This window comes from Salvelinus fontinalis, chromosome 33 (assembly GCF_029448725.1).
Source record: "Salvelinus fontinalis isolate EN_2023a chromosome 33, ASM2944872v1, whole genome shotgun sequence".
NCBI classification, from domain to species: Eukaryota; Metazoa; Chordata; class Actinopteri; order Salmoniformes; family Salmonidae; genus Salvelinus; species Salvelinus fontinalis.
Genome location: NC_074697.1, coordinates 37,056,840 through 37,068,037, shown reverse-complemented (window position 1 = coordinate 37,068,037; position 11,198 = coordinate 37,056,840). Strand labels below are relative to the sequence as shown.

The window sequence follows — 11,198 nt, the reverse complement described above, 5'->3', positions numbered from 1 at the left end:
CTGTGCAGGCATGTTGGAGCATCTCACATTAAAGGTGCAGTATTCTTAAGAGGGTACAGGATATATACTGGCAGCATTAGTTGAGAGCCATGATAAGAATCAAATAGTTCAGCACTAATGCCATATCGTCCTAACATTGCTGTCGTCTTTTTTCTTAAGTACTATAAAGCAATGCAAACACAAACACAAACAGAAAGAGGCTACAAGGTAGGTCACGACCCTGTCTCCTCAGATCCACTACATCATCCTAAGGGCGTTAATACATGTTATAACAGATATAAGAGGTTGATGGCCTGATGGAGCACGTTGTCATTGGCGATCGATTTTCAAGATGTGCAAAATATATTTTTCCTTTGACAGATAAGACTGATTGTGGTCCCCTTGATGATTTATTTCAAGTTTAAAACACTTTTATTACGCCCCACTGCTAGCTGTGTTTCATTTCGTACATCATGTGGATAAGATAAAGGTATCATTTCTGTTTTATCCTCAACTGAAAATCATACTGTTCTGGAATAGTTGTGTTTAGTGCCTATCCTACGAGGCCTTAGAACTGTCAGCTCTGAGATGTATTAGTATCCTATTAAAGTCACATATTGAGTAACGGCATTAAAATGAATTCATAAGTGAACTTTAATTAAAAAGAAACAGAAACAGTAGAGTTTTGACAATTATTGACATAATTTGTTTGACATAATACATTTTGAAGCCTCACACGCTTCAGGATTTCTAAATACTGTAATGTTACATGGATTTTTTTTTTTTTACATTGAACATACCACATATAACACTTCTGTAGGCAACATTTCTCCAAACATAAACCAATAAACTGAAAGAACACAAGCGCACAGTCTTGCTGGACCTCAAACCTGTAGTAGTTGGTGTGCTTCAGGTGGGTGTGGCAGGTGTGTTGCAGAGCCCTGTCTTTGTCGGTTTCGGGGGGGGGGGGGACCCTACAGGGGAGACACTGATGGGACAGCCAGATAAACAGAGAACCATGGGCTTTCCCACTCCTGTACCATAGTTAACTGACAGACATAACTTCCAACTTCTGCTTCAAAAAATAACGGCAAGAGAGAGCAAGGCAACAGGAAACAAGATGAGGTTTTCATGTTTTATGCCAAATACTCTTCAAAGCAGACCCTGGATAAATACAGATATGGGTTGATTTAACTGTCTTTCAGTTACAGCATCTATAATGCACGACAGCAGTTATTTTATGACAGTTATTTTACAGTAAAATATTTGTTTAGTAAATATTAGAACTAGTAAAACTACAAAACTGTTCCCTTTTTCATTATGGGTTGATTTAACAATTGAATGACTTTAAGAAATTATTTAAAATATTTGAATAGACTCATTTGAATAGTCTCAAGAGTAACTACTTTTAAAACAACTGTTTTCGATTATGGCTGTCAGAAAGGAGGTACTTAAAATAAATAAATACCTTACAAGTAATTTAAATAAAAAATACATTTAAACTTTCAGCATGATTCGGGAGATATCAATCAAGGCCTGTCTTTCAGTTAAAGCATCTGTAATACATGACAGCAGTTATTTTTCAGCAAAATATTTGTTCAGTACATATTAGAACTAGTAAAACTACACCGTTCCCTTTTTCATCATAAAAAAAGCAATTCACAGTACTTAAATGTACATTACAACATAAAGGATAGTATAACTACAAACATACTCTATATTAACCTGAATTCTGAGCAATAGAAATATAAGGCTACCTACATAACACATTCATAAGCATTGTGTAAGCATTTCATTAATGCTTATGACTGGCTGCAACACTGATATATCTTAGACACCGGGGATGAAGATTGAGGAACTGTTCACATATGTATATTTGTCATTCTGATCTTGGTCCTCCAGAAGTTTCTCCAGAGGATTTGGTTCTTCAGCTCCAACAGGGCTCTGCTCCAGAGGCTGGGGCTGAGGGTCCTGCTGGGGCATGGTGGGGGTCACTGGCATGGACATCGGAAGCAGCTGAGACCCAGCCAGAGTGGCAGAGTGAGAGGCAAACTGCACACCTGATGTAGGGATGGTGGTTAGCGGCTGGGCCCACGGGATATAAGTCAGCACCGAGTCCTGGAGGTCCACTTGTGGTAGGGCTGTGGATGTTGGTGGTAGGGTCTGGACCGACAACAGTGGATGTGTTAGTAGTCAAAACCCAGTTGTGTTACAACTTGTTTGTACAGGTAAATGTGTATTGTCCTATGCTCTGTGGATAAGATGCAATGTTTACAGAGTTTACGCTTTATTCAGTTGGCACATGATCAAGATTTGTTGCTCTTTCACTCACCCCGAAGTTGGTAAAGAGAGGCGTGTGTGTGTAGGTGAGCATGGAGGATGGGCCCACCACGGTATAGCTGGGACACATGGGCTGCATGTACGTGTCAGTGGTGAGGGGCAGGGTGGTGGTGGTTGAGGTGGTGGGGTCATGCTGCTGGAGGTACTCTGGGTAAGACCAATGGTTCATGGGCTGGAGAGCAGTAGCTGCAGGCTGGGCTATCCAACCTGCACAGAGGCCACCATCATTGACTGTGGAGGAGTCACTGGATAGGCTACTAGCCACTTCAAACCCGCAAGTCCCTATGGAGATATCATAATGGGTTAGCACTAGTAGCCAATACTAACGTACAGCTTTAAACTTATCATCCAAAGTAATGATGGGAATATATACTCCAATTCACTTACCAAGCTGTGCATATGAAGGCAAGTTGTTGTTTAGGACCCCAACCTGTGAAAAATATATAATGATAAATCTACCTGAAGGAATGGAATCTAAATTAACTTCGAAAGCCTTTATTATTCAAGCTGACTTACAATGGTATTTGAGCTTTAAAGCGCAGGAATTTACATTCTAATGCTGTATGTACATTACCAATGGTAAACCCCAGGTGTACATGTGGTGAGTGATTTGAATCCTTTTAAATTCCAACATAATTTAAACAGTAGCTACAAATCCACTGGCTTATAAGATCATGTTCCTAAACTCTGTGTGTGAGTGTAGAACAATGTATTAACTTGTATTACTTCACACTCGAATAATGAGTCAATTATATCCATTGGTGTGTGTGTGTGTGTGTGTGTGTGTGTGTGTGTGTGTGTGTGTGTGTGTGTGTGTGTGTGTGTGTGTGTGTGTGTGTGTGTGTGTGTGTGTGTGTGTGTGTGTGTGTGTGTGTGTGTGTGTGTGTGTGTGTGTGTGAGACGTATATGGAAGTTTGAAGGAAACAGTGGAATGGCAGGAGAGTTCTGGAACAGGAGACTTTTAAATTGAATCCTGGCATGCAAGTTTACCAAGCTGGAGAACTTCATTGTATACTGTATATTATAAACTGGGTGGTTAGAGACCTGAATGCTGATTGGCTGACAGCCATTTGGGGCGGCAGGTAGCCTAGTGGTTAGAGAGTTGGGCCAGTAACCAAAAGGTTGCTAGATCAAAACCCTGTGCTGACAATGTAGCAATCTGTAAATCTGTAAGGCAGTTAACCCAGTGTTCCTAGGTCGTCATTGTAAGTAGGAATTGGTTCTTAACTGACTTGCCTAGTTAACAATAAAGGTTAAATGGTATATCAGACCGTATAACGAAACATTTATTTTTTCTGCTCTAATTGCGTTGATAACCAGTTTATAATAGCAACAAGGTACCTCGGGTGTCCTGCCTAAGAACAGACCTTAGCCGTGGTATATTGGCCATATACCACACCCCCCCGTGCCTTACTGCTTAATTGTTGTTGCAAAAGGTGTGTCATATTTTCTATGACATATTCATATTTAACCTAATTTTGTGTTTATCTTCTTTTAAATACAAATACTACACATTTAGTCAAAAACCTGTACTCAGTCCAACTTCTTCTACTGATCTGCTGAACCTTTCCCTGAACCTTTGAGAACCTCTGTTTTTAGACTATCAAGTACCTCTGAGATTACAGACTATCAAGTAACAGGCCCTTTACCTTTCCATCTCATCAGGGCCTGTGTGATTGGAGTGTAGTGTTGAGAATGCCTTACTGTGTGTGTGTTGTGTGTTGTCAGAGGTAATTCATAGGTTGGTAAGAGGGCTCCTTGGCACGGCTGGGCTGAGTTGATTTGCATAGGCCCTGTGCCCAGCCCTGCAGCCATGTTGTAACTGTCATGGAAAAACACCTGCATTAAATAAGGATAAAATCCCCTTTTTCTACCCTGCTGTAGGAATCTGATCTAATCTTCTCTAGGCTCCTTACAGTTGACGTTGTGCATGTCCAGCCGAACGAAAGGTCTTCTCTCTCGTTTTTAGGGTATTTTGTAAAGACAAGAAAAAATGCTGAAGATTCTGGTTGACGCTTTAGGTTGACAGGTTGACAATTTAGGTTGACACTTATCTAAAATGTTTCAAATGGCATTCCTGTGGCTTCGCTGACTTGGTCTCTGTTCTCTTTTGTCTCCTGCTCTGTCTTGTTCAATTCTCTATTATAGGATGACAGGCTCACACTAATTTCATAGTTCTTGTTATGTTTCCCTCACCGCTCTAGGGGGCACTGTCTTGGCATTGTGGAGAAGCAGTCCTCGTTTCCTCCTCAGCAACTCTTTGACTGGGTCTCGGACTCGCACTCCTTGGTATGGCTTTTCATCAGGCTGCCCTGAGGAAGGAGCTATAGAGTCAATCACAGAAAGGAGAAACTGTCAGTTAGCTTATATCTGTGTTCGTAAGGGTAAAGTCTGCAACTACAGAACTCTATTATTCATTGATTGCTCTTTAAAGATGCAACACGGAGGTTCAGTTGCGTATTGTTTGCCTCGTGGGTGTGGTAGGGAGTTGTGTCACTTTCTGTCCTGAGGTCATTTCAAGACAATATTTCTGTCCATTTAGGAGACACCTTTTGGCTCGAGAGCACCCACAGAAGCAAAAGTTGTGTGAAAAATCTTTAAGAAGAGGTATCATAGATGTGATTTGCACCACCGATAGTGGTTCTGAATACTTAAGTGGACAGGAAGAAACAAAAGAAGAAGCTCAAGTGTGCTACACCCAGCAATCTTACGTCTGTAGGCACTGAGAGAGACCGAAACACCTCGGACATCTGCAAGTTTTAGCTTGAAATGAAACTGGGCCTGAGTGTGGGGACCTCTTTAAGTAGGCCAAGATGGAATTTGAAACGCACTTCTATTGTGAAACAAATCTTTTCAACAACATGAGAACAGCACGTACTCACATGCTATATAAACTGTCATCTTTTTACAGACAAATTATTTGTCAATTTGATAGACTAGAGTAGGCTATAGAGAATTTCATGTTGATGATACATTCCAATAGAGGGAGGCATTTTACCATAGACATGTCGGTAATGACAACACATTCAGAAGTTTATAACTAAGTGTAAATGAAAAATACTTCAGACGTACATTTTGAGCAGCTTTGTTGTCATTGTTGAAAATGATATTTTGGAAGTTGAATTGCTACCAGTTCACTTCTATTACCTTGGTCAACTCCCACTTAATGAATTTGTTTTTGAATGAATCATCTTCTCTTAATGATATGTGCCAGTAGATATTTAATGCACATTGATTATAACCTTGACTCACTATCGGACAAACTCCCTGTTCTTTCTCAGTGACTGAATTAATCAATGAATCACTCAACTAAGGCAAGGCATCTGCAGATGAATTTTTACCCTCAATTGCTTATATTGTAGTGAAAAATCATGGTCTTTAGGCTCATGAAATTGGTCCATAGAAATGTTCCTTATTTAATACAAATGTGGTTGACTACGGAAAGGAATATCATATTGTATATTGTGTATTTGACCAGGTTTGAATATTTTTATAAAAACCTCTGTCTTTAAAAATGACTGTCACATACAATAAGACAATGCTTGTCTGTGCACATGTGTGTGACCAAGGTGTGTGAAACCGTGGGAACCGGTTTCTGTTGTCAGGTGTCTAGAGACTGATGATGATCTACAATACAGAGGTGGAGGCCCTATGGTTTCAGCTACTGGCGTTCTGGCTCAGATCTGGCTGTGTTGTTAGCTGGAGTGAGTCCTGCCACTTTCCTCTCCAGATCTAAATCTATATCAGATTGATTTACCCCCCCCCCCCCCCCAGCAACGGGACAGTTAGCTGATTGAACTTATCTAACCAAATAACAACTTTAAATCACCTTGACATTATTATTCAACGCTATAAGGCCCAATTACTAGCAGACATTACAGCCCTTAGGTGAAAGTGTGTGTGCATGTGTGTGTGCGTGTGTGTGTGCGTGTGTGTGTGTGTGCGCTCCTGAGCCATCGAGAGTAACTAATATGTTGTCACATGGCCAACAACTGAGATAAGGGACTTCCAAGGAAAGCCGGGGTGGCTGGACCATTGTTTGCATACTGAGGTGTGGAATGTTGTGGCCTAGTAATTTATGTCAGCAGCCACTCTGGCTCACTCAATCAAAAATGTACTGGAAATTCACCTTGAAGTGTACCGTTGTGGGGGGAAAACTGCCTGCTTTTTCCTTTGTTGATCACAAATAAGCCTTTTTTAAATGACTTGTAAAATCAACCAGACAAAATGAATTGGGTGGAAAACGGTTTCGTCGTAAACGATTTGAAAAACGGCACCATTGTCTGTTCTTACAGTAAATGCTCCTTTCGTCTTATCTCTAGCAAATAGATTGTACTATATTTCACAAAGCTTCATTCAAAGGAAGGTAGTGCAGCTTGACTTCTTATCCTTGAACATGCAAAGAATGCTTTTCCCCCTGTAATGTACAGTACAGCCCCCATTCCTACATATCACTCAATGAGCCCATCAACGCTGCACTAAATGTCCTCCTACATTTACACTTAAATTACTGTGGTGCAAAAGACTAACTCATCCCAGTGTAGTAGATCATTCTGAATGTGTTATTTCACCTGGAGCAGGATCAATGAGTTAGCCAGCTAACGTTCCTAAATATTCTGAAACAACGTATCTTGTATCTTTTTTCGACTTAATTACAGTAAGAAGTTGTTGTTTCATCCAAACAATGACACTTTATTAAATAACCAGCTGTTGAACTTACAGTAAAACCTTAGGCAAGTCAAAAGATGAGCATAATCTTATAATGTCAACTATCCCTTTAATTACACTAAGTGTGTCTGTACTGCAGGCAGGCAGCCCTCACGCAGCCTCTGAGAAAGCTATAGGCTCTGACAAGCAGTAACCACATGTATGTCAGTGGGAAGGGAAGCTACGGCACAACAGCATTACTCAGAGGTCATACCGTTACAACCAACCAATGGAAGGTAAAGCATGAGCTATAACGCTGTGAAACAGAATCAAATGTTGCCTTTTTTTGGAGCACCTTCGTAGTTTTTTTCTATAATGCATTATTATAATTCCACTACCTATGGGTGAACATAAACTCTCAATGTAACTGGAGCAACCAGCAACTGTACAGATGGAAATTCGTTTGAGCGAGTGTGAGGGAATTATGTTGAAGGCGGTGTCCACATTTAATAGGAAAATGAGCAGGTAAAATTACGTATTTAATTGACATGAAACACATGAAGATCTAAGAGAACTTGAAAAAGAATGATGAATTCAGTCCTAGTCTTCATAAACACACACACGCACGCACGCCGAACGCACTTAGACACACACAAACACACACACAAGATTCCAAGCTGTACAAAAGAGGAAGCAATGCAGCTGTGATGTTTTACAGTGGTGTGGCGCTTGGGCCGTTTTGCATATCAAGATTATAGCCAACCTCCAAATGATTGTCTTCCTCTTTCCAAACATAAAACTTTCTCCAGTGATGACAACATTGCTTTTAGCCCTTTTACTGCAAGTCGATATGCTGAAGTAGAAAGTTACTCTAGTTGAAATTGTGGATCGCAAGTTAGGATTTGGTTCAAAGAGCTACTTTAACACCATTCCTGTCTCAGATTAAAGAATGTAAAAATCCCTCTGTCCAAACAAAGACCTCATCTTCTATTCCTTTCATATTGGCCGAAGTCTTATGGCTCCTCATGTGTTGTTGCTTTCTAACGACTTTCTAAGTCAAAAACCACTGTAAATCATCTTAACCATGACACTAGGGTGCAAAAAGGTGACGAGGCTTGGAGGAAACTATCCATCAAGACTGGCCTGAAACATGTCGCCACACAACTTGAACGTTTTACTGAATACTGAGTAGTAAATCCTTTTTCTGTAAGGGATGACGTATCAATTATGACCCTCAACCTCTGACCCCAACGTTTGGCCCTCAATGACAATGTGCAAAATACTAATTCACATGCCATAGTTTTCAGTGTTGTTGTCTTGTAGTAATCATATGGACATTTCCACAGCACCCCCTTACAGTAGATATTGTAGAATGACTGGTTAGTTGGAGGAGGTAGGCTAATTGACACTGAGTCATCTGCTATTACTTTCCCTGCAATAAGATGTTAGCATACCATAGTCAAAAATCTAAATGATTCTGTTTGGCAATGTTTGATCAATTGATGAGGTAAAAATATATTGTTTTGGATCATATCACAACGTTTGTGTCAACATTTCTAATTTCTATTTAGATTAATTTTTAAAAGGATCATGTACTTACATTTCTTCCAGTGCATGCTCTATGGCTGTCAGATATCTCAAGCTCTGAGTAATTTGTTGAATTGCTTGACTTTTCTTAATAGGATCTGAGTTTGACACAGAACCATAGTGAGTGATGGGCTTCAGTGACTTGCTTTTTAACAGCCGCTACAAAACCTCAAGTGATGTCACATCTCTTCCAACCACAGGTTTCCCTGAGTGGTCCCAGTGTCACCAACGTTCCACTGACATTGACTGAGAGCTTGACTACTACACTCTTTTACACTCTGGCTGTCAGTGTCCACAAAGATCCAGTAAATGACTTGAATGGTACCAACATAAGGACTAAGGAATTAGCGATCATTTTTATTATTATCCACACATTTCAAATAGTGACTATTGATAGTTACTACTTTCTTTACATTCTTTAAATTCAAACCAGATTACAACAGAGTAAGTGTTGCTGCACAGTATTGCACAGGAATCAGATTTCCCCCTCGTAAAGCCTGCAGAAATGTTGATGCATGGGACAAAGAGAAAGATTTGCAGTTTTATAGCTAATCTCATGCTATTCTACACATTTTGCCATGAGGCTGAGAGAAAATGTTGCTGATTTAAAGCTAATTTCCTGCAATTCTACACATTTAACCATCCATGAGGCTGAGAGAAAATGTAGCATTTTTAAAGCTAATTTGAAGCAAAAATATAGGTGTGTTGTCTGTGATAAAGGCACTGGATTGGTGAGGTGAAATGTGTTGCTTTAAAGGGTCAGTTATAGTAGCATGAGCCGTCTCGTTTGCTAAACGAACAAATGCAATGGCAGTGGTGTGGTGCATAAAAGCCATAGAAGCAGTGACATGTGCCTCTATGCAGTCAGATTAGTGGTTTATTAGGGGTGTGGCTTTAAGTTAGTTCTTATTGGCAACCCATCCTGTGAGAGTGAATGTCATTCAAGTTAATCTGTTCTGCTATATTTCATCAAATCTGGTTAATCCAGTGCGCTGCTTGCTATGAATTCTATCTGATGGTGTTTGCATGTTTAGGTACAAAGACAAATAATGTCCCGTTTGGAACACTGACGAGTAAAGATTTCTTCTTTGTAGCTGTCACACCAAATTAGCATAGAGCACATCTGCACAAATCTGATGCCTAAATTAAGCCTTTCAAAACCAACCCTGAAACTGAACTAAGCAAGTCTACTAGATATATCAGGAAATGCATAGGAAACACCTGCATATACTTAGAGGTTGACTGACCACCAACGCAGTACGAGACCTCATGTTCCCTTTCTTAGCAGTTTGTTCTCTTAGAAATGTGATGATTAATCGTACAATGTCTGCATCCATCAGCATTATCTTAATATGGGAGTTCTTATTTTTTCTATTTAAAGTAATGGAAAAAATAAGACAATTCAATTGCTCTATGCTAGACTAGTGAAATCAATGAAATAAACTGATTTTCAATCATCTCTAATTTGTAGTAGAAAGTTACAATGCAACACTTTGCCTTACAACCTTCAAAAGCTGATAGATCAATAGGCTACACATGCAATAGTGTCTAAGAGACACATACAATCAACATTTCCAGGCTTTGAGATATCCATTGTAACCTTCATGATATGTTACCAGTTGCTATTATTTTGACCAGAACATAATCAATAGATTGTAACTTACATTGTCATGGTGGGATAATTCTGTAGTTCCAGCTGGTCCTACACACTTGTCTAGAAGTTATCACTGTTCATTCTATTTTCTTCCCGTGGCTTTTGAATGAGTGCACTGACTGATGCAAAGTATGGCTTCATTTAGATAGCTGATGCAAAGAAGCTGTTATATAGGGGTTTTCAAATGATCACAGAGGTGTTCTGTGGCTTTAAGCAAAAATTGTGTTTTGATTACAGTAAACATTTATATTCACCATGATGTATTTTGAGGATTAATGGGTTGTAGGACTGGCATTGTATTTCTCAGAAGTTGCTTTCTTTTTTCACAAAGGAAGATGCTCATTGGCCTCTTAGACTGACACATGCAGTTACCTACCCAGACACGCGCCCGCACGGGCACACACACACACACACACACACACACACACACACACACACACACACACACACACACACACACACTAGCAATTTAAAATCTAAAATGTCTTGAGTCAATAAGTATTAAACCCCTTGGTTATGGCACGCCTAAATATGTTCAGGAGTAAACATTTGCTTAACAAGTCACATAATAAGTTGCATGGGCTCTGTGTGCAATAATAGTGTTTAACATGATTTTTTATGACTACCTCATCTCTGTACCCCACACATGCAAATATCTGTAAGGTCCCTCAGTCGAGTAGTGAATTTCAAACACAGATTCAACCACAAAGACCAGGGAGCTTTTCCAATGCCTTGCAAAGAAAGGCACCTATTGGTAGATGGGTGAACATAAAATAAAAAGCAGACATTCAATGCCCCTTTGAGCATGGTGAAGTTATTAATTACACTTTGGATGGTGTATCAGTCACTACAAAGATACAGGCGTCCTTCCTAACTCAGTTTCCAGAGAGGAAGGAAACTGCTCAGGAATTTCACCATGAGGCCAATGGTGACTTTAAAACAGTTACAGAGTTTAATGGCTGTGATAGAAAACTGAGGATGGATCAACAAC

At 39.8% G+C, this 11,198-nt stretch overlaps 1 protein-coding gene across 1 annotated transcript; it reads right to left on the bottom strand.

Moving 5' to 3' along the window:
* Positions 1–615: 615 nt before the first annotated feature.
* Positions 616–8,656, bottom strand: LOC129832171 (POU domain class 2-associating factor 1). Its single transcript, XM_055896021.1, has 5 exons — positions 8,567–8,656; positions 4,516–4,643; positions 2,707–2,749; positions 2,312–2,601; positions 616–2,142 (listed from the first exon to the last, which is right to left on the bottom strand). Exons 1-5 carry the CDS (start codon positions 8,580–8,582, stop codon positions 1,810–1,812), a joined length of 810 nt encoding a protein of 269 aa, XP_055751996.1. The 5' UTR covers positions 8,583–8,656; the 3' UTR covers positions 616–1,809.
* Positions 8,657–11,198: the final 2,542 nt, after the last annotated feature.

Bases quoted from the DNA above. Each gene is read 5' to 3' on its own strand.
- LOC129832171 (XM_055896021.1), bottom strand. The intron at 2,602-2,706 runs GTAAGTGAATTG...ATATCTCCATAG, and splicing joins GCCTTCATATGCACAGCTTG to GGACTTGCGGGTTTGAAGTG. The intron at 2,143-2,311 runs GTGAGTGAAAGA...TTGTCGGTCCAG, and splicing joins CTCTCTTTACCAACTTCGGG to ACCCTACCACCAACATCCAC.